The sequence below is a fragment of the Hermetia illucens genome, chromosome 7 (assembly GCF_905115235.1).
Source record: "Hermetia illucens chromosome 7, iHerIll2.2.curated.20191125, whole genome shotgun sequence".
Lineage (NCBI taxonomy): Eukaryota > Metazoa > Arthropoda > Insecta > Diptera > Stratiomyidae > Hermetia > Hermetia illucens.
In genome coordinates this window covers 1,568,535-1,592,793 of record NC_051855.1, presented here as the reverse complement: position 1 = coordinate 1,592,793, position 24,259 = coordinate 1,568,535, and the positions used below count along the sequence as shown (strand labels likewise).

Genomic DNA, 24,259 nt, shown 5'->3' with positions numbered 1-24,259 from the left:
GTGAACCACGCATTTTTGTGCTCTGCCCAAACGCACTCAGCTCTTCCTCCTTTGCTGTTGTTTCGTCCATTTTTTGTAAAAAAAGTAACCAGCGCATCGTGTGTAAGGGAGCGGGCCGCAATAGTCAGGAACCGGTGTACCCTCGGGGACACAGCCCCTACTCCAGTTCCCTGAGGCCTGACCTATGCTTAGCTGATCCCGGAATTCACGGGCGGATCAGCGTTCGCTCGGGGCTACGCGTTCTACTAACACCGGTTCAATGCACACTACCCGACCAGGGTCCCGAAGGGGCTGGCTCTTGATATACGTCACAATTTCCACCTTGGCAGAGCTACGCTCACATCACCCCGTCGACGCCGACAGAGAGTTGTCGACGGCTCCGGAGACTTCCAGTGTGTCCCGACGTGTACTGTACGAAGCTTTCTCGAGGCTACTACCTAGGACGCAGGTATACTGCCAGCTAGTGGGTCAGAACTACTTATTCGGGCATCTCGGGGACGTCACACCCCGTATCGTAAGCTACCCATTAAAAGTCCCTAACGACCCCTGAGGGTACAGCTCGACAAATGCAAAAGATGTTGAAGCCACAATTGATTACATTTAATCGATGAATTGATTGCATTTGTGGTCCACGGAGTTCTCTTTTTTGGGTTAAACACCCAAGTTTTCCAAAAAAGTTGACTGACCATTACGTCTAGGGCAGAGGCAACTCATGAGACACTGCCCCACGTTACTCCCAGAGCAGAGATGAGGCAGCGTCTGATGAGTCGCCTCTGCCCTGGACGAAACCGTCAGTCAACTTTTATGTTTATTTGTTAGTAGTTTGTTAGCAGTTTATCATATACCAGTCACCTCCCCGTATCCGAATAGCTCAGTGGTTAGAGCACCGGGTTGTCATACGGAAGGCCGCGGTTCAAATCTCGTTGGTGACAGCGGGATTTGTATCGTGACTTGAGGTCAGATACCAGTCGTCTCAGCTGTGAATGAGTACTTGAGTCAAATCAGGGTCATAATAACGGGCGAGCGTAATGCTCACCACATTGCCTGCTACAGTATACTGTAGTGTACCGTTACGGTCTTGAATGACGTGCTCTAACACACTTCAAGGCCCTGATCCAATATGGGTTGTTGCGCCAATGGTTATTATTATCAGGAAACCATATGATCGGTCGGCATCAGGCTTGCCGGATGTTTGTCAATGAATTTCCAGATAGACGCATGACCGTGTGACTGGTCGCCTTTCCACGCCCCAATGGTATCGAGCCTATATGCGTCATTGGTTGCTTTTTGTTTCACCTCCAAGTGAATGGAGGATAAATTTAGAATAGTTTCAAGTGCCGCAGCCGGCGTAGTACTCATTGCTCCAGTAATACCTAGGTAACTCTGAATCTATGTTAACAGCTTCCTGCTGTTAGCAAAGTTCAGTCTTGGCCACCAGGCGATGCGGGCATACATCAAAATGGGTTTTATTATGGATGTATATATCCAGTATATCCGTTTTGGTGAAACTCCCCAGGTCTTACCGATCGCATTCCTACAGCACCAGAGCAATCTGCAGGATTTCTGATTTTGTTCCTGGATATGATGACTGTTGTGCCAGCTGTATTTCCGCCCCTGCTAAAGTGTGTAGCGTACAGCTGCCTCACCTGACGTTCGTAGTTAACATAACTAGTTCCGTCTTCGTAGCGTTCGCCGTGAGTCCATTGCGGAGGCACCAGCTCTGGATTTCATGCAGAGTTGCATTCAAGCGGTCACATACTGTGTCCGCAAACTTGTCGGTAATTATTACGGCTAGGTCGTCCGCAAATGCTTGCGCGAAAACTTTTTTGCCCTCCAGGAACCACAGCAGGTTCATTACCAAGAACCACAACAGTGGCGAGAGAGCCCCTTTCTGTGGGCTGCCCCTGAGACATCCAGCTTCTGGCCGACCGATATGTTGATTTTGCTCCACTCTAGCATGTGAAGGATCCAGCTGATTAGCAGCGGTTCGATTCCATGCTGTCGTGCCGCATCGCAAATTGCCGCGAATGAGACATAATTGAAGGCACATTCGATGTCCATGAATGCGCCTAAGGCGTATTCTTTTTCGAACATCGCCTTTTCAATTTTTGCCGTAAGTTCATGGTGTCCTGTCTCCATGGATTTGACTTTCTGGTAGGTGTGTTGCCTATGGTGAAGTGGTCCTTTAGGAATATGTGTATCCGTTATGAACCGATCTACTTGTCTTTCTAGTCCTTTTAGCAGAAATGACGTTAGCCTGATCGGTCGAAAGCTTTTTGCGTCTGTGTAGGTGGGTTTTCCTGGTTTGGGAATGAATAACACCTTCACATCACGCAATTTAATTGGAATATAAGCGTGTGGTGGGCATGCGGGATATATATTCCGAACGTGTAGACCCAGGGCATCCATTCTCTCTATTACTAGTGCAGGGATGATGCCATCCGGACCTGCAGACTTGTACCTATGGAACGAGTTAAATGCCCATTTTACTCACTCCAGTGATTCCAGATTCCAGTCTCTCGTTTCAGGGCTGTATGCCTCTGTTGGCCCCGAGATTAGATTTTGGATGCTGCCTGGGAAGTGCACTTCAAGCAATTACGAAATCTATACGCCTGTGATCCGAGAGTGTGATATTGTTTGATAGTCTCCACTCTCTTATCAGAGCCGCGATGTCAGGGGATGCCACCGTGATGCTGATGACCTCTCGCCTGACCACGTTGAAGGAAGTGGGTTCATTACCAAAATTAAAGATCTGCAAATCGGTTCCTTCTAGATACTCCAGTAGTCTCGATCCTCTTGCATTGATGTTGGAACTTCCCCAGCATATGTGGTGAGCCTCTGCTTTGCCATAGTGGATAGATCTGATGAATGTTCTACTGGGAACGTCTTCAGCGTCATAGGGAAAATATGCAGAGCACTATATCCCTTTATCTTCCTGTTGACTTTTTATGGTTAGCTTAGCCGATGTGGTGTCACCATCACATAGGTCGTTAACCAAATTAGCCTGGAAGTGTTTTGAGAGTACCATGCAGGAGCGGGATTGATCGCTTCCATTGGCATACAACATACAACTGATAAGCAACTGACTGCACAGTCGTCGCTTTACAATGTTGCAAATTTATTTGGAAAATGTGGCACCTCATCTACGTTTCAGATGAAGATGCCGTGAGCTGCCCGTTCATTTCCATGGTTATAGGAGCCGACACTTGTAACGTGGCGGTCCCTAGCCCATAGTAGAGCCGGCAGCCCGATTTTTCTCGAACCTTCTTAACATCGGGTTCGGGAACGCCGATAGTGAGAACAGTTCCCGGCCTATCGGCTCTCTCTCCTGTTTTGCTGCCTAGCAGCAACCAGGTGGAAGTGTTGATTTTGTTCTGCACACCAAGTTGTTCCAGAACCCCAGCACCATTCCGTTCTTCTTCTGGAAGCCAGAGGAAGCACTTTTTGAACGATGGAAGCCTTCAAGGTTAGTCGCGCACCCTCCCACACATCGTTGAGAGAGGAGCAGCTCTGCCTGAGCCACTCGTTCGTGTCTTCGGCGGCGAAATTTTGCCGTAACATTTTACGGTATCTACCTACCGACTCAAAGCAAAGCTTAATGTCTTGCGGGGATGCAGTCCTTACAGTTGGGAGGAGTTTCTTCCAAAGCTGTTCGCACCGCTCAGTATCGTAATCAGATGGAATAGAGTCGTCATACAGGACCCATCCATCGGCTTCAATAGCCTTGGCTGCAAATGACGGCCTAGCCGTTGCCGGCCGAGCCCCCTTTGCTGCCTTTTGTGTCGAATTGTGTGTTTGGTTAAATATGGAGGCGACCAGTTACACCAAGTGGTTCATCAACTTGTGCTCAAGGTATGGGACAGCGAATCAATGCCTGACGATTGGCAACGAGGCATAATCTGTCTCATACATAAAAAGGGAGATATCACACAGTGCAGCAATTATAGAGGTATCACCTTGCTGAGTACCATCTATAAGATATTCTCCACTATCTTGCTAGGCCGGATAGCCCCATACGCCCAGAACATCATTGGCCCATACCAAAGAGGCTTCACTCCAGGCAAATCAGCAACAGATCAGATTTTCTCTCTGCGGCAGGCGATGGAAAAACTGTTGGAATATGGACAACAATTGCACCATCTGTTCATCGACTTTAAAGCCGCCTATGATAGCATAGCCAGGGTAAAACTGTACACGGCCATGAGAGAATTCGGTATCCCGCCGAAATTAATAAGACTGACTAGGCTGACCCTGACCAATGTGCGAGACCAGATAAAAGCAGCAGGATCACTCTCAAGACCATTCGACATCAACAACGGTCTACGACAAGGGGATGCGCTATCATGCGTCCTCTTTAACCTGGCCCTCGAGAAAGTGATCCGTGATGCTGAGGTGAATGCAAGAGGTACGATTCTCTTCAAGTCCACCCAACTACTGGCCTATGCTGACGATATCGACATCATGGTAAGAACCACCCGAGACGTACAAACTGCCTTCATCCAGATCGAGCTGGCGGCGCGAGATCGTGGCCTGTACATCAACGAAGGCAAGACAAAATATATGGTGGCAACGTCAGCACCGAAGACGAATCAACCAACAACATCAAACCGCACTGGTCAAACACAAACACGAAGAAGAATAAGGATAGGAGAATACAACTTTGAGACCGTTGACAATTTCTCCTATCTAGGGTCGAAAATCACAACCGATAACAACTACGATGATGAAATCCGCGCACGGTTGTTGTCAGCCAACAGAGCCTATTTCAGCTTACAAAGACTGCTCCGCTCGAAACGTCTCACCATAGGGTCAAAGCTCTTACTGTACAAGACTATGATCTTGCCAGTCCCCATGTATTCCTCGGAAACTTGGGTTCTTAGCAAGAAAAATTGCGAACTCTTGGCCGCGTTCGAGAGAAGAATCCTCCGAAGAATTTTTGGCCCACTACATGAGGATGGACGATTCCGTAGCCTACACAATGACGAAATCTATGAGCGATACCATGCCCGTCAGATTGTGGATAAAATCCGGCTCAATAGGTTACGGTGGGCGGGTCACTTAATCCGTATGGATGAAGATGATCCCACCCGGAGAGTCTATAAGGGCAATATCTATGGTAGGAAAAGAAGACGAGGCAGACCCTGCCTAAGATGGAGCGATGGCGTGGGCCAGGACGCCAGACAGCTTTTAGAGATATCGAATTGGTGGACCTCGGCGCAAAACCGGGATGTCTGGAGTTCCTTATTAAGGCAGGCCTAGACCGGATACCGGTTGTTGCGCCGTTGATGATGATGATGTGTGTTTGAATGGTTTTTTTGGTGGGTTCCTATCGTATTTAGATTGCTAACAGATCTCTCAAGAATTAATGTAGTCTTAAACGAGTTCTTTAAGTCAGGGATAATAGTATGATTATTAATAGATAATTTCTTATAGGGCACAGATCTGGAATCCTGCCCATGGAAGCGACAGTATGGAGAATAAAAAATTCTAGTCGGAAAAAAACTTGGAATACATACAAAAGAGCTCTAAGATATGAAGCCGATCGTTTCGGAATATCAGTTACCGAGATTAATCGAAAATATTAAAGTGGGCATAATGCGGTTTTCAACTATTCTTTCATAATTTTCTGCGTTGATAATAGCTTTTAATAACCCGAAGCGACCCACCCCGCTGAATGTTATGGTTGCCCACATCATTACTGCATACAGTTTGTACAAGACACTGGAGGTTAATTATTTTTGGGCTAAGAACGTACTGCCAGATCCGAACAAATTAATTGGGGACTTTAACAAAACTAGATTAATTGTGTAATTTCAAGTAGGACTTCATGACTTTCATCCCCGAAGTGTTGAACGAATCATCATGGTCGATCATATTTCTCGTATTCCAAAAGCAAAGAACTAATAGCATCTCGTTTCAATCCTAACTAAGTGGTAAATTTGGCGTCCGGGCAAAGTGTAAATTATGTTGCACAACCACCAAGTTTAATACAGAATGCTTGGGTTGTTTGAAGGTGTGGTAGTTACCATAAACTCCTACTGAGGGCATAATGCATCAGTCAGTTTCTCAAGGAAAATCGTAAAAGTTTGCATCTTCGTAGGAAATATGAAAGTTTAATGATTAGGAAACAGATGTATAGCCCAGTTTAGAAAATTGGCCACCGTCGATCATTCAGATTCATCTGCCCTTAAGTCACACTTTATCGAAGTTGCCTAAGATTTTCAAAATATGTACTAGAATTCTTGTTTACATATATTCCGTACAATAAACACTTCCTGCGCTACTGGAATGTAACGGTACGCTAGGAAGCAATGTGGTCAGTGTTGTGCTCGTTCAGGGTTATTACTCTGATTAAACTAAATTACTTATTTACAGCTTAATGCACGTTTGTTTCTGTCTTCGATGAGTTTTCCTCCCGGGATTTTTCACCTCGAAAACCAATACTCACGCCCGCTCGTCATTTCAATTGAAGTGAGACAATACATCTACCTCTCCCTTGGAAATAGCGTGATCGCAAGTAGTACATATTGCTTCATCCCTTTTATTCATTCGTGAGCATAGCTTGGTTGCCAACTACTTGTACAATAACTTTCCCTTGATAAGCCGGTTCCGTTCGGCTTTCGGTTATACTATTCATTTTGGATCTTACCATTGACTTCAATTGCTAGGTTATTAAATCAATCACTCCTCATGGCGCCATAGCGGATAATAGCTCAGTAAGCTTTATTTTGTGTTAAGGTGTTAGGAGTCTTGGCCTGATAGTACCTAGCGGATGAAATTATTCGGGAATCTTTTATGTGCTAGGTAGCCAACATACTTCCAAATATCATCTGTATCTCTTGTGTGTAAATATACCGGACAGACATGAATAAAACAAAAAAAACATGGAAGATTCCACCTAAAACAGCCAATGTTTTTTATAAAAAATTCCAAAATCGCAATTTCGAAAGTTATTATCATTCCTTATAAGAATTGAGTAAATTCTTCTTTCGAGTGAGGGTTACTTGTTTCTGTACATCTCATTTATAACAAAATTCCTTTGGTAGATAAGTTGTAAAATTTACTATGCTTCTGCTCTCTTTTGTTGAAATTTCAGATAGAGAAATGTTATCAAATTGTATTGTTGGTATTCTTTCATATTTTGTTTGCATTGTTTGAAATTCACGTTTTTGTTTATTTTGTTTTACTTAATAGAAGCTATACCGAAGGGAAAATATACATCAATTAAAGATTTTGTATTTATTTTTACTAAGAATTCTTCGAAAACTATATACATTGTACTTAAAAATCATTCAAGGAAACTAGCAGTATTTTTTTTAATTCACTATGTTTTTTTCTTTCTGGATAAAGAGACAGGTAGAGCAAATTAGCATTATCCTTTATCTACTTTTTATTATATAGGGTAAAATTAAACCCTTTTTGATGTTTATAAATACATTTAATCTCAATAAAACCATGGATATTTTTTCTTTCTATTTTGAACATACTTTAATCCAAAACAACTTGCAGCCTTCATTAAGAGATTACACATGTGCACCAAATGGACACACTTGATTCTGATATTCGTCATGCGAATATAGCATTAATTTGATTATTCAGTAAAACAATATATAATTTCTGCCACTTTGCATTTTAGAAAAAAAGTTATCTAATGCAAAGAATTGAAAACTTTTGAAAATATAACTTACTTTGTTTTTTTTCAGATCTTAATAGACACTTTTGTTAATTTGTTTGCATGTTTAAACACCTTCTGTTCTTTTAACTTTTCTTTCTATTTTGGTTATGCCAAGGGCATCAGACGGACGAAAAGCTGAAACCTTTCGAGAATATTAATTCACTACAAAGTAGATGATCTCGCAAGGAACTTCTTTGATTGCATATATTTGAAACTCGTATATTCTTAAAGGAACAGGCTGGAAAAATTTCCTTTAAAAAAAATGTTTTTTTATAAAGTCCAACTGCAGGATAATTCCAAACACTCCTTACACCATCGAATCGCTTCCAATTTGATCATACCTCTCCACTTCTGATATAAACTCATTATAATTAAATGCCGCTGCGTGCTTCTCAGATTATTGTATTCATCTCTTTCTCAAATCACCAATTCGGTTTCCACGCTTGGTGCTAATACTATTGAAGAAATAAAACTCCTCCATTACATAGCTTTCGCCTAGCTTAGGTTCAAACAATGGGGGGTTTGAACTTAGATGCAATTTGCACCCTTGTTGTGTTTGCCGCTTTGGGTCACGCTACTCGCAGGGAAGAGCTGAAGCAATGTCTGATGAGTTGCCTCTGCCCTGGACGAAACCGCCGGTCTTTCTTTCTAAATATGAAGAAGTTAATCTATAACAGATACAAATAAGTCGGGATACCGGAAGTTGGCCGCTTCAGGTAAAAGGTTTTGTGTTTATCTTATGTGCAAATCTCCATACGCACGGCTTTCCACTCGTACAAAGTTAAAAATGCTAAATATTCCTTGTTGAGTTGCTAAACTCCAGATATGTACATACATATCAAAGTCGTCAATATTGTGCTAATCCTAAATAAACAAACGTTGCTCATTCACACTGATCTAAAGCTTTTTCATATTCCACCTTAACCCGTGCAAAAAACAATACAAATATGCCTCGTGCAAAAAATAATACAAATACGCAGTTAAAGTAAATACCACTGGTACTAACGAACATACCTGCTTATCCTTAAACTTACTTACAAACCCATGTCTCTCGAGTAATTGATAATGATATACAAATAACTAATCAAGTCGGAAAACCGGAAGCTTCACGCTTCAGGTATAAAAGGTTTTTTGTTTCCCTATTTGAGGAGCGATGAGTACATGACAGTTTCGTGTGCATATACTTAAAAATTCCATTGTCCTCTGTTTGAAGGAGTCGCCTGTTCCCTTCAACTCCAGCGTCTCTGCCTGTTCCCTGCCCAGTCGACCAATCACCGGAGTTGTTTTCCTAGAGATCAGCAGGTCTCTCCGCCTATGCGTAAATGTTCTCTTATTGCCTAATACTTATCTGCTCTTCCAGGCCGTATCCTTAGCCAACTTCTAGCTAATTCGCAACACCTTTTCATTTTATTCCACACAGTTTTATTACTTTTGCAAAAATTTCTAACAATTATTCTTATTGCACTAAATTCTTCGACTGCCTTTGGTCTAGGTGAAGACCGCGACCTCGCGCCCGGCCGTTCAGACACGCACTCAAATCAATCGACAGAGTCAACTCATCATTCCACCTATTCCGCCAGCAATTTCGCGTAGGGAAGGGAGTGCAAGTAATTACATAACAAAAACTTGCACTCTGGAAAAATTGTCCTATGCCATATACAGGGCAGTTGCGCCCTTCTTACATGCTTTCATAGTTTTTGACAATTGCATCGTCCTCATGCTGCTTGGACACAACCTCTCTTATCTAGGCTTACGGGTACCCTATCAATCTGATTTAAAGCGTCTTCCATAACCTCAAGTTTCGTGAGAGATTTCTTTGTCGTGCATTCATCATCATCATCAACGGCACAACAACCAGTATCCGGTCTAGGCCTGCCTTAATAAGGAACTCCCTAAAATCTGTTTGGTGTCCTGACCTACGCCATCGCTCGATCTTAAGCAGGGTCTGCCTCGTCTTCTTTTTCTACCATAGATATTGTTCTTATAGACTTTGCGGGCTGGATCATCCTCATCCATACGGATTAAGTGACCCGCCCACCGTAACCTATTGAACCGGATTTTATGGTCGCTCATAGATTTCGTCGTTATGTAGGCTACGGAATCGTCCATCCTCATGTAGGGTTCCAAAATTCTTCGGGGGATTCTTCCCTCGAACGCGGCCAAGAGTTTGCAAATCTTCTTACTAAGAACCCAAGTCTCCGAGGAATACATGAGGACTTGCAAGGTCATTGTCTTGCACAGTTCAAAGCTCTACCTTATGGTGAGGCGTTTCGAGCGGAACAGTTTTTGTAAGTTGAAATAGGCTCTGTTAGTTGGCAACAACCGTGCGCGGATTTCATCATCGTATCTGTTATCGGTTGTGATTTTCGACCCTAGATAGGAGAAATAATCAACGGTCTCAAAGTTGTATTCTCCTATCTTTATTCTTCCCGTTTGACCAGTGCGGTTTGATGTTGTTGATTAGTTGGTTTTTGGTGCTGACGTTGGCACCATATACTTTGTCTTGCCTTCATTGATGTGCAGCCCAAGATCTCACGCCGCCTGCTCGATCTGCATGAAGGCAGTTTGTATGTCTCGGGTGGTTCTTCCCATGATGTCAATATCTTCAGAATAGGCCAGTAGTTGGGTGGACTTAAAAGGGATCGTACCTCTTGCATTTACCTCAGCATCACGGATCACTTTCTCGAGGGCCAGGTTGTCGTAGACCGTTGTTGATGTCGAATGATCTTGAGAGTGATCCTGCTGCTTTTATCTGGCCTCGCACATTGGTCACCGTCAGTCTATTCAGTCTTATCAATTTCGTCGGGATACCAAATTCTCTCATGGCCGTGTACAGTTTTACCCTGGCTATGCTATCATTGGCGGCGTGAATGAGAAGATGGTGCAACTGGTGTCCATATTCTAACAATTTTTCCATCGCTTGCCGCAGAGAGAAAATCTGATCTGTTGCTCATTTGCCTGGAGAGAAGTTTTTTTGGTATGGGTCAATGATGTTCTGGGCGTATAGGGCTATCCGGCCAGCAAGATAGAGGAGAATATCTTATAGATGGTACTCAGCAACGTGATTCCTCTATAATTACTGCACTGTGTGATATCTCCGTTTTTATGTATGAAACAGATAGTACCTCGTTGCCAATCGTCAGGCATTGATTCGCTGTCCCATACCTTGAGCAGAAGTTGATGATCTACTTGGTGTAACTGGTCGCCTGCATGTTGTGTGTAGTAAATTTCATCCTCATTCTCCTACCTTAATATGCTTGACTACGACATTTGGCTTTGTTTGATAGAACTTTACCATATAATTTATATAATTTTATGTTGAAATACAATTTAACATCTTCAACATGTTTAGATTTATGAGCATTACATTATTTCACTTTATGGTTTTGAAAATTTTACAGATTTGATATAGTTCCTTTTCTCTTTGTTTTTCATGGCCATTTACATTCTTTCTATTTAGCAATTGCTATTTATATGCGTTTTTGAGTTTGCCTTATTCTATGCGCTTTTTACTTCCTTTTTTTCCGGCTACCAACGCATTTACGACCTAGCACACGATTTTGCACAGGTTTGTTTCCCTTTTCACCGACTACTTGCCATACAATTTTACCCAGGTCAACTAGTTAATGACTGAACTTAAGGGGGTCATCCCGTGTGAAGGCCTTTTTCGAAAAATTATTTTGGAGGACTGGATAAAAGTAGAAACGCGATTTTGTCTCCATATATATATTGGTATCTCTAGTATATGTGGTAAATTTTTCAGCTTGATATTGTAACTAGTTTTTGGAATACGTGTCAATTTATGCACCCATCTCCGAAAAAAGGTGTTCTTCTGCTGCCACGCTGGAGGGCGCTGTGTTCATCTGAGGAAAAAAAGCTAAACGGCATTTTAATGTGGACAATATTCCACGGTCCGCAAACCAGGATAATTAGAAAATATTAAAAGGTAAATTTTTGGTGGGCTTTTAAACTTAGGTTTTTGGATTTTGGTGCTTTTTACGGCTTTTTTTATGAATAACAAAAAACGACCCGTCCGATTGCTATTATCCTAGTTTGCGGACCATAGAAATATGTATTAAAGAAGTCGTGAAAATTTCAAAGTATTTAGTTGGATAGATAGCCGATTTTCAAGATGCAGTTTCGAGAAAAACGCATTTGAAAATTTAAATGTGATTATCAACAGTAAAATTTTAATTCACCATTAATCTGCTATACCTGGTCCATAGAGAGCGCACCCTCCGTTTCTTCAAAAAAGTCTTGTAAGGCCGATTGTTGCTCTCTAGTTTCAATTCTGGCTCTTTTAGCGAGGTCAGTCGATCGTCGTTCGGACCGCCAAATTCGCGCTTCATTACGGCGGTCGACATAAACCAGACATATGTGACCAACTTGACATCCCATTGTCACTAGGATTTTGAGAATGCCATTGAATCCTTCATTGAAAATAATAACAGTCAGAAAAGTGGCTATTTCTACGACCTTGGCCCCAGAATGAAGGTATTTAAGAGCGAAAATCCAGCTCAATGCATTTAACGACTCATTGTTATTCTGGGTCTCTGCTTCTAAACATCTGTGCAAGAGATCATCTCGTGACAAATCTTCGTAGATTGATTTGATGACTGTTTGAACTTCTTCAGTCAAAGGTGCCTTCTCGTGGTGGAAACTATCCAGTTCTCCTTTAGCTTCCGCTTTGCGCCATTTGCACAAACTGTCCTCGCTTGCTGGACAATTTTGATGCTGAGGATTTTCGTTTGTAGAACATTTATGGAAGAAAGTTGCCCAAATTTCTTGTTTCATTCCTTCTATCGAATTTGCATGCCGGCCAATAGCTAGCCCAAAAAATGTAGTGAGGCCGTTAATAACCTTATCAGTAAGTTTTCCAGCACCTTTTCCACCAATGCTTTTGTGATTCTTCTTAGCATTTCTAAGCCGCGTTCCCATTCTTTTCTGGACATGTCCTACGCATTCCTTTTTTACTACCACGTATATTTTATTATTTGCAGAAATTTGCAGAAATACCAGAGGAAACTCCAGCAAAATCCAATATACAATATACAAAACTTGTCGCAATTGGAACATCCATGTTCATGCTTGCTAAAAGTTTCTTTGCTGATGTTGAGGCGAAGTCCTTTTTCTTCTCTGATAAGTATCGATTCCCATGAAATACTCGTTGTTTAGTGCGAGCATGACGTTGAACGTTAGAGCGATCTCCCTTCGTACGCTCCATTTAAAGAAATCACTGAACACACAAACAGCACAATACTTACAACAAAATATAACTGAGTATAGCTTGAAAGCCTTTCAGTGCTCACTCTAGACTGGATTATCCTTTCTATTCCAAACAGCAAATAAGTTTAGACAATTGATTGGTTTTCCATCTTTTTATATTTATACCTGTGTTCGAATTTATAAGGCTCAGGTAAAAAACTAACAGGTAAAAAAAGATTCGATGCTTTTTCATCGAGTACTCTCGGCTGCAAACTTCTTACCTGTTTGACACTGTAATTTCTGAAAGACTCGGAATATCGGAAAATCCCTTTCCCACATATTCTCCACTATATATAGATACAATTCATGCAAAAAAAAAAATCGATTTCTCCAACCCGACACACAGGATGACCCCCTTAAACTAGCGGTTGAACCATTGTTAGTAGTGAACCGTCTATATTTACATATGGAAAAACACCTTGATTAGTGAGTTTGTATACTATTTATACTTAATAGGGGTTTAGTACTTTGAATTTGTGCTAATTACTATTAAAGTATGTACATCACTCTTCCTTTTCGCGAAGGAGAGACTAATTCCAGTCACTCCGTATACGGACGAACAGGTCTCTGGTGCGGCATCATCTATCCTAGTCGCCGCTTGGCTCCAACTCCCTGGTTGCCTATCTTCTAATGATAGGTGTCTAATAAAGGTAGGAGGACTATCCTTTCCCCCGGCTTTTTTCTTCATTGCCCATACCAGTATCCCCACCAGGGCGGCGCCTAATAGCACCCCGTCCCTGGCGCAAACGTGCGGAATGTACTGCCCCAACTCAACTCCTTCGCGAATCCCCCTCCCGTCACTTTAGCTTCTTTTTGGCTTGAGATTCAAGTCTTGGCAGCTTGAAGCTGGATTCCCGAAGATCAAACCGCGGTTTTGCGGTCTCATATACCTCAGTTCAGTTAACCGTGATTGCCCAGGGAATTTCTTTCACCTTAGAAGAAACTGCATCCAAGGTGCAGTAATTTAATTCCACGAACGTGACAGGGAATCGGATCTATAGTTGGGTGCCGTTGCAGCTGGTCGGCATCCTGCCCGTCCCTCCCTTGCAAATAATAATAATAATAACCGTTGCCGCAATAATCCAATTGGGTCAGGGCCTTGAAGCGTGTTAGAGCACTTCATTCAAGACCGTAACGGTACACTACAGATTACAGTACCTTGCAGGAGGCCATGTGGTCAGCATTGCGCTCGCCCGAGATTTTTACGCTGATTTAACTCAGGTACTTATTCACAGCTGAGTCGACTGGTATCCGACGTCAAATCACGATACAAATTTCACTGCCACCAGTGAAATTTGAACCGCGACCTATGACAGCCTTGTGCTCAGCTATCTGGACGCAGAATCACTCCTAAATTTTCCTTGACATGACCGATATATGTTCCGTTATCCCACTGCTTCACTACGTACAATCTCGTGGATGCAATACGGCTCAGTACGAACCAGCTTTGCCTTATAGAAATGAGGAAGGATCTCAGTACCATCCTCCTAAAAGAAATATTTCTGCTTCTCTGGTCCTACGAACAGGACTCGAAATGGCACATCAACTCTAAGATTCCAAGAATGCTTTTTCGCATCAGGCGCGGCAACAATTGCCACATGTCTGAACTTCTCTTTGTATGTAAGAGGGGTCAGATACTCTATGGTGACTAACACATTCTGGAGCCATGTTGCCACTATATGTTCATCAAATATTTGGTCGGGCCCATTCAACTCTGGCAACATGATCCGAAGCAGCTTTTTATTAATACGATTTACATACTTCGCCACCTCCCTTGTGGAACGAATGATGCGCAACCGGTCATGTTTAGCGCTGATTTCCATTATCAGAGTTCTGATCACCATGGAAAATTCTAAAATCTCTTGTTTCAGCATTGTTTTCCCCTGCTTGCTCCATTAGCCTCTTGATGTGCCCTCGACTAGCTGATACTCAAAGTTCGTGATATTAAACGTCAAAGCTGCAATCTTAGCCTGCTGATACTTCATACCCTCCACTCCTCACTCGCGCACTTTACAATTCATGTCGAATCTGATCAGATTCGGAAAGTACTAATTGAGACTTTTCATTTAATACCCCGCATGACTATATTTGATGACATTCCCCCTATTTTGTTTTACACAAAACCTTAAAAAGGAAAACTAAAATGTCCCCTTGGACCCCGCCGTTCATATAACTTCACTTTAACCGATGATGACGTCATACGCCTCTTAGAGTGCAATAAATTATCGTGATATGCAAAAGTTTCAAAGCCCATTACATTGTTAATAATGGTTGGATTTCATTCAAACTCGTTAAAGTTATGCCTTGCATTATTCTTAAGGCCAGTGTCAAAACTCGTACTTCTAGGATGAAACCAACTAATAATATGCTATTATTAAGTTCATTTGAGCAGATATGGGAATGAGATGTATGTTGATACCAATATTTCGCATACATGGACCTCTCTGAATCTTTTCAAATTTTTCGGCTGGATAGGTTCTGAGATCGTTCTCTGCCCTGCTTTACTTCTAGGGCCATCATTTTAAGCCTTCATTCATGCTAATCATTCCACACTAATGGCATGAAATTTGGCATGCATATGCGTGAAATTTAGTAGAATGAACTTGGGTGGTTGTCAGTTCATTTATAAAAGGTAGTAATATAATACTAGCAAATATATTTGAGCAGATATCGGAATGTGGCATATTTTCAGGCCTAGATTTCATATAAGCGTTCGACTCTGTTTTTCGCCGATTTTTGGTTGGGTAGTAGCCGAAAATGACTTCTGCCTCATTTCAATTGCGCGCACTTTACAATTCACGCTAAAACTGTTATCAGCTTCAGATTGTACTCATCGAAACTTTTCATTTCTTACCCCATACGACTACATTTGGTAAAAGAATTTTACATCCCCTCTTTCATGTACCTTTAAACCCCACCTAAATTTGTGTCACCCACCGTAGGCGTGGAATTTCATAGTTTCCATACCTCCACCAAATTGCAATCAGATCCATTTAGCCGTTTTGGAGAAAAGTGCGTGACAGCCACACGGATAGACAGTGATTCGAATTTAATAAGGTTTTGTTTTGCATAAAACCTTAAAAAGGACTGGGGAGAATTCTTCATGAACAGAATTTTAATATTTCACTCGAACATCAATTATTCTCGCTAATTATGACGTCAACATCTTATTTGCATGGGTTAAGATGCCGCAAATTCCCGCCAAACGGATAAGCTTGAACTGCTATAATTTTGACACTAATAGCGGGATCTCCATGAAGCTTGACACGGAAATGCGCGATAATGTCCTCAATGCTGGTGCATTACTCCTAGGGTGAACATAAGTTGGTTTCTGAGTTAATTGTTATAAGTTACTTATACAGTATTAGGAAGTTTATTTGAGCAGATATCGGAATGGGACGTATTTTGAAGCTTAGATTTCATATATTTTTTGGATTGGTTAGCTTCCGAAAACGAGTTTTGTTTCACTTTAAGTGTCCACCTTTTGTTTCCGTACTTGCCAACTTTCCAATGTACGGCAAAGCTAATATCAGTTTCGCAAAGAACTAATCGAAGCCTTTTATTCGATACCCCACGTGTCAATATTCGGTGAAAGAAAAAATTTCATGCCCCTTTTACATCTATTGGGAGCCTCGTTTAAACCCCAAGTAAATTTATTTTACTCGCTGTGTGCGTTGGATTTTATAGTTCCCATGCGTCCACCAAATTTCAATTCGATCGGCTTAACCGTTTTGGAGAAAAGTGCGTACGGCAGACAGTGATTTGATTTCAATAAGGTTTTGTAATATCTGAAACTCCAGAGTGTCAAAACCGCTTTTACTCGAATTAATCTAAGCCGACAAGGAAAGTAAAGGACATATGTTGTATTGTTGAAAACGATTTAATCATTGCAAGTTCATATATTTCACATTTACGATAGTTAATTAATTTAATTTTGTCAATGAAGCAATATTTCAATTGGACTTTGCCACACGCGTCCAGTTTGCGGTTCCCTTGTTGTTTTTGTATGTTTCTATTTAAATTCTAACGGTCAAAATTGTTCTGCAAGTTTTAATTTTCGTTTTTTTTTTGTAATAAAAATGAGCAGTTTCGGATTAATGAAAATATACAGCGAGGAAGTTTACGGAATGTGGATTCCTACGTGTACGAGTATTTCTCGTACATGTAGGAAGATGAGAGAGATTAGATCGAACTTTTGGAATTGTTTATGTTATATCTTTCCAAAAACTAACTGCGTGAATATTACATTATATTTTACAGACTTAAATAGACAATACAATACAAACAAGTCGGGAAACCGGAAGCTTGACGCTTCAGGTATAAAAGGTTTTGAGTTTCCCTATGTGAGGAGCATAACGTAGTTCTCCATTGGCTTTTAGCATTGAACCGAGATATTGAAATCGTTCAGGTCTGGGCAGGTTACTGCCATTGCCAGAACTGAGCAATTTAAATATTTCGAAGGGCAGGTTACCGACATTGCCAAAACTCAGCGATTTAAATATCTCGAGGGGCAGGTTACTGCCATTGCCAGAACTCAGCGATTGAAATATCTCGAGTCTATGCTATCTGCCAATGGGAGAACTGCGTAATGAAATTATTTCACACATTAACGCAACCTGGATGAAGTGGCATTCCCCAACTGGTGTTCTTTGTGATCGACGCATCAGCGCACGTCCCAAATCTAAAATTTACTGCAATGTCGTCCGTCTGCCGCTCTCTATAATTCTGAGTATTGGCCGACTATAAAGGTCAATGAACGGCGTCTTGCGGTAATGGGGACGAAGATGTTGCATTGCACTGGTGGCGTGACACGTTTTGATTACGTCTGAAATGAGAATATCCGCGATCGAACGAGTTTGCACCGATCGTGGAAAAACTGCAAGAGAGGCATTTTCGATGGTGTGGTCACGTAATTCACACTAACGAGAATTCAACAACCAGTATTGGTCAGAACATCGAAAGCAATGGTAAGCAACCAAAAAGCCGGCCAAAACAATGGTGGCTTGATATGCTGGATCTGGATGAAACCTGGCATGTGTATGCACGAGGCTGTCCTCTATGTCGGTGCAAAATTTAGTACACTTAGGATGAACTTAAGGGGAGTTTTTTAGTCTATTTCTAAAAGTTGATAATATACTATTAGTAAATTTGTTGAGCAGATGCCGGAATGGGACATCTCTCGAAGATTAAATTTCACATAAGTGTTTTACACAAAACCTTAAAAAGGGCTGCAGATAAATATATTCTTCATAAATGTGACTTTAATATTCCACACGAATGTCAATTATTCCGGGTAATTATGACGTCAGCATCTGATTTGCCTGGCTTTGGAAGCAGTAAACTCGCGCGAAATTGCTAAGTTTGAACTGCTATAACTTGGGCGTTAATTGCCTGATTTCCATGAAATGAAGCACACATATACGAAATATTGTCCCCTATGCTGGTACAAAATTCTGAAGTCCCAGGATGAATCTTTAGCAAATGACTTTTTCCGCACTTGTAGGAGACTGACCGATGGAGCCCTGAAACTCTGATACTAGTAAGAACTAAACGAGTTACTTATTGTTCGCTTGAATTCCCGCTGGCAGTTCAAATAAAGTCTCAACCTTTTTAGTTTTTAACTTGCTGTAATTTTCCAAAACTAGCTCAAAATTGATACTTCATTCCTCTGATATTGGAATTGAATAATTTCACTGGAAAACTTTTCTTTTTCTCTGAACATTAATGAACACGATACTGTACACTCTCTTAAATTAACTCTTAACTGCAATGATTTGACTTGATTTACTTGAGTGTGTGAGTTTAATTATAATATTTTAAATTTAAGAGGAAAACGCTAAAACTTTATTCAGTCACGAGCGATGTGACGTTACGTGTGTCTCGCGCCGCGGTTGGATACAGAAGAGACCGACTTATTTCCATGCGGTCCTTACTGTCCCAACCAACGGCATTTTTTTACCGCTGGTTCTCCACTCCCCTGGTGCGTTCAGAAAACGAGTGAGTGGAGAGTTTCGGAGTTCAGCGCCATCTACCCGTCCGCATCCGCAACATCCGAAATAAATTTCGAATGCTGCAGATCCTGCCGCGCCACAAATCTAAGGGGGGTTTTTCAGTAAATTTCTAAAAAGTAGTAATATACTATTAGTAAGTTTATTTGAGCAGATATCGGAATGGGACATAGTTTGAGGCCTAGATTTCATCTAGGCGCACTACCCTGATTTTTTTCGGATTTTTAGGTTGGGTAGTTTCCGAAAATGAGTCCTGTCTCACTTCAAGTGCGTACATTTTGACTTCTTACTCACACACTTTGCAATTTATGCCAAAACTAATGTCAGTTTCGGAAAGTACAAATCCAGACCTTTCATTTGATACCCCACACAACTATATCCGGTGAAAAAAATTTTTGAATCCCCCTTTTGCATGCATGGGGAGCCCCCCTTTAAACTCCACCTAAATTTATGCCACTCGCTGTATGCGTGGGATTTCATAGTTCCCACCTGTCCGCCAAATTTCGTTCAGATCGGTTTAGCCGTTTTTGAGAAAAATGCGTGTGACAGATAGACAGACGGACAGACATTGAATCGATTTTAATAAGGTTTTGTTTTACACAACCTTAAAAATGTTAGGCAATACTTTCTAGTTAATAATTATTATTTGAATTGTTTGTTTATATGTACATCATATCGATATTAAATTCGCCCGAAGGTGACGCTCCATCGACTTTCCTAGACCCCAACTTTTTAACATTTTCCTCCACGATATTCCCCTCCCTCCCGTAAACTTATCCCCCATGCCAACGGCAACTCAGGTAGCCACTCACCCGTCCTTTTCCCCTAACGACAATGGTCCTCCGCGTCAGGACACCATCCTATATGCGAGCGGTCTCAAGCTCTCGCTAGCCTGTCTCTCTCAAACTCCTAACTAATAGCTATATAATCTATATATAATCGCTTATATCAACCGGTGGGCCTTCACCGTTAAATTCTCTTAAGTCTGAGGTTATTTACTTTATAAACAACAACGAGAAGTTCCACTGGCGCACAGTGCCAGAAAACAATAATCCGCATTTACGCATTGCCAGCCACACGCTCAAGCTGAAACCAAACATTACATACCTGGGAATCTCCCTCAACACCAAACTTAAATCCAACCCTCACGTCAGATCTACTCTTGCCAATGCCTCCAAGACCTCAGCTACCTTAAAAAACCTCCTCTCATCCTGGGCCCTGTTTCCTTGCACCAAAACTCTTATTCGTTCAATCCTGACCTATGGTTTCCCAGCATGGGGTACTATGTCACCGAACGTAGCAGAAGCACCCCAACGCTTTGAAAGGACGATACTCAGGAAATCTTTACCTAGTCTAGATGGAGACAATCAACATTAATTAACCTGTACAATATGTGATATCTGTAATCATTAACTTCTCTCCTAAATTAAGGGCCATTGGTTTACTACTTTGTTGTCAGGTACCGAGGCATTGACCGGATTCATTACTGGTGGTGGTTTTGGGACGTCGGTCACGTGCGATGGCGTTAGAGTGCCCAGTTGAATGTTTACTCGGCTTGGTAAGGCTGCTTTTCTGGTCCTTCGAAAAACGAACTAACTCAACAACAACACAGCACCGACTACCAACATAGTCGTCACAGTATAGATGGAGTAGCTGTGTGTAGCCATGACCTGATCGTGCTCGGCCAATTGTCGGAATTCGTCAGCTTAGATCCTTCCGATGTCCACTATGGTTGATCGAATGTATTGGTGGTTTCCTACTTTGATAGGAAACAAGGCCTTAATTTTGTTACCCGATGTTTGAAAGTCAGTTAAATTAAGATTTCGATTAGCTGGACTTAAAGAAATTTAAAGTGCTAGCTCTAGTCCGTTGAAAGGGCAATTTTTGAGAAAATTCTGGTTGCCTGGCAAAACCGAGATGTCTATTAATTGCTGCAGAACGTAGCTATTTTTCCCAAATAACATGTTCATAAATTCCACAATCTTCCTTAGTTATGTCGGCAGTGTCGACTATGAAAGGGTACAATTTTCCCTGGAAGAGGTCGTCCAGTATGCTAATATCTGCTCTCTACTTCCATTAGTTTCAAGTTTATAAATGTCAGTTATTCGTGAGCCTTTACCCGACATAAAGAACTTGGATTTCCCGGTTTGTTTGGGTTGCAAGATTACTAAAACCCGATTTTTATAGATAGTAGATGTCGCTTAACAGTTTCCGTTCCAGCGGTCAAGTTCTGTAGCGACTGTGTGGTGTTCTGAATCTTAGTTGCCATAACCGTGGTTTGCTGATGGAGTAAGTTAAATGCTTGCGATTCCTTAAGCTGTAGTATTAAGAGCTGCTGAGCTGCGTCTTCGTTGTCCATGGAGACAAATTCCCAGTTTGCAAATCTCCCTATCGCATTGGTAGCTGGTTTGGGTCGACGTTCCGCTTGTACCAGATGGAGCAGGTGCTTGTTATTCGACTTCAAATTATTGGTTAGCGTTTTAGTTTCCTATGTCATTGATGACAATTTAAATTGCAAGGAGGATGATATTTCCTTTCGGTTGTTAAGTGGCATAATTTTCCTACCTTCTTTTTCTATTGCTCGATTAGACATATTCCGGTCGTCAAATCCATTCTGGAAAATCTTGTTAGGAAAGTGCAATTATCCCGACAAAACCAAACTTTTTGGTTAGTTTCGAAAATCACGGGCGTTGCTTTCATCGGTATGATCGCACATGATTGATGGGCTAAGCAGCTTACTAATTGGCTCTTCGTTCTTCATATTAATAAAATGCTGACTATTCTGGAATTAAAGCACGTGATTGGTTCTCGGAATAGGAGTAATCAAAGAAAGGTTTTAACCGGTTGTTGGAAACCTTTTGCTTCCTGTTTTTAATTTGGATCTCTGTAGTTAAAGGGCTTCTTATTGAGATTACCTCGTAAGGGCCCATTCAAATTGGGGAAAACTTTTTCATAAGAATTCTCTGGCCAATAGGCGTAGTCGTCGAAGTCATTTTTAGATTCGTTGGAAGTCTAAAGATATATCCGAAAAGAGACGTAAATGGGACTTGTTTCATCGATGTGTGCACTGTGCAGTTGTGGATATGCATTGCTACAATAACCATTAATCCTAATTCAGACCATTGAGATCCACAAAAGACCATAGATATTCCGCTGAGGGCTTGTGCTTTAGTGACCCATTCGTCTGCGGGTTGTACGGAGCGACATGTAACTTTTTTACTCTCAGCATTATACACAAACTACCATTGTCGGTCACCAAGATTTTTGGGATTTGGGATTTGGCATCGAGCAAATATAAATATTTTGCCGTTGTTTCGACTTCAATGTCTGGTATAGCTACGCAGGTCATCTTGACAAGTCAAATTATATCTATTTCCAAAATATGTTACAGGTAATGGCCCCCCGATATTCATGTTGACCTTCTTGAAAGGTAAGGTTGAGGTGTCGCTAAGATGCATACGCATCTTTGTTTCTCTCGAATGTTAATTTTTCTGACATTTCAAACAGTTTTTGACGTGATGACGTCTTATAAATCGATTAGCATTGGCTGCACGCATGAAAAAGTGTCCTCCTTTGCGGCGATTTCAACACAAGCGTGAAAAATGATGATGCATTCCTCAAGTACATGAACGATACGTACACCTCGAATGCGTATCAACAGTTAATAAGTCAACAACGCTTCGAGGAGCAACCATCGATTTGACTTTTTCAAGACACATTACACTTGAAACATTCCCCTTGATTTCATCCTTTTCCTATCATCGGCCTATCCTTAACAGAATAACGCAAATTGGAAGATCATAAATATGACACATGTCTATAAGTTGTAAATCAATTTTTAATAGCACATTGTTACTTGTAATTAATCTGTATAATGTAAGTAAAAACATATTTGAATTAACGACTGTAAATAAATGTTAATTAATTGAAAAAATTGTAATTTTCAATGAACTCCTTCTTTGTATTATACAAAATAATAATAAATCAGTGAAGAAGGGAAGGATTTTCCCATTAACCTACCACCGGTCACCACCAACAGCGCCCCTTTAGTTTTTAAGTAGGTAGGATCGTCCGAGCCTAAATGCTTGGCACTTAGTGCTAGTATTAGGTAAAATCCGGCATCTGCCGAGATTGTGATAACTCGGGAAATAATTCAGTGATAATAATTCAATTTAATTTATAAAAGTATGCAATTTTTCAAAAATGTTTCTTTATGAGGGGTTATCACGTAAAACTATCGTCCGTAAACCGACTTTACAAACAGCCAATTTTTATGTAGTTCTCAATGTCGCCCATCATACTCTTCCAGTGGGACTAATTGCGTATTCGCATGTACGTCTTTGTCGCGCCCTGATGGCCGTCCAGGTGTGAATCATGAAAATTTTGTAGTATGTCGGATTTCGTTGCGATCGGTGAGGAGATGGGTTTTTGACATTTACATTGCTGCTTGCCACTTTTTCTTGGGATTCCTCTGTTTTCCTGTCAGGGTTATTGTTTCTGGCTTGGCTTTTGGTTAATACGGCAAGGATATCCCTTTTGCTTTCGAGATGAGGCATTCTGTTGAGAGCATCTACGTTGACTGCCCTTTTTATATTCAATCTCATAATCGTACTCAGACAGCTTAGTTCGGTGTAAACCTTGAAAGGCCGTCCGAGAAGTTATGCTCTAAGATTTTTGGTTCCCCACACTATTGCCAGCAGTTGCCAGTTTTTGTCAAGATTCGAATAGCGAATGCCACACGTCTTTTTCGCCAGAGTTTGTCTGGGAAAGCACGACACCTAGCGTCGTTACTCGAGTGCGTTGTCAGAGAGAAACATTTGGTAAAATCCGGATATAACAGCAATGGAGGTGAGCAAATTGCTTTTTTAATGTTTCGAAATGACTCCTGACAATCTTCAGTCCTGACAAATAATTCCTCCTTCCTCAAAGGTTTATTTTTAGGCGTCGCCATTTTTGCGAACACAGAACATAGGCAGTTCTAGCTGGATCGGGTAGTGCACCTTCCACCGTACATTTATGTCCCAGGTATACTTACCCGGCAAAGAAACCTCCACTTATCAATGTTCAATTCCAAACTATTTCCCAGTTGAGCTAGTATTTCCTCTCTCTTCGGAAGCGGGAAAGCATCCTTTACTGTGACTGCATTTGATTTGCGGAAATCAGCAACAACTCTCCACCTCTTGGCTTCACCAGAATATGATAGGAACTAGTCAAAGAGGTAAATTACAGGGAGATTTACTTGGTGTTATAATCCCTCTCTGGAGCATCTCTTCCACCTATTTGTTGATTTCCTCGTTCTGCGCCTGTGGTA

At 41.4% G+C, this 24,259-nt stretch overlaps 1 protein-coding gene across 1 annotated transcript; it reads left to right on the top strand.

The window, feature by feature from the left end:
- Positions 1-20,763: 20,763 nt before the first annotated feature.
- LOC119660824 lies at positions 20,764-23,032 on the top strand. Its single transcript, XM_038069683.1, has 4 exons — positions 20,764-21,391; positions 22,175-22,278; positions 22,340-22,378; positions 22,456-23,032. The coding sequence occupies exons 1-4, from the start codon at positions 21,306-21,308 to the stop codon at positions 22,545-22,547; spliced, it is 321 nt and encodes a 106-aa protein (XP_037925611.1). The 5' UTR covers positions 20,764-21,305; the 3' UTR covers positions 22,548-23,032.
- The last annotated feature ends 1,227 nt before the right edge of the window (positions 23,033-24,259 follow it).

What these genes read in the sequence shown, in the direction of transcription:
- LOC119660824 (XM_038069683.1), top strand. Translation starts at nt 21,306, where the DNA reads ATGGAGACAAATTCCCAGTTTGCAAATCTCCCTATCGCATTGGTAGCT. An exon ending in GCTTGTACCAGATGGAGCAG is followed by an intron (nt 21,392 to 22,174) that starts GTGCTTGTTATT and finishes TTTTACTCTCAG; the next exon opens with CATTATACACAAACTACCAT. An exon ending in CATGTTGACCTTCTTGAAAG is followed by an intron (nt 22,379 to 22,455) that starts GTAAGGTTGAGG and finishes CATTTCAAACAG; the next exon opens with TTTTTGACGTGATGACGTCT.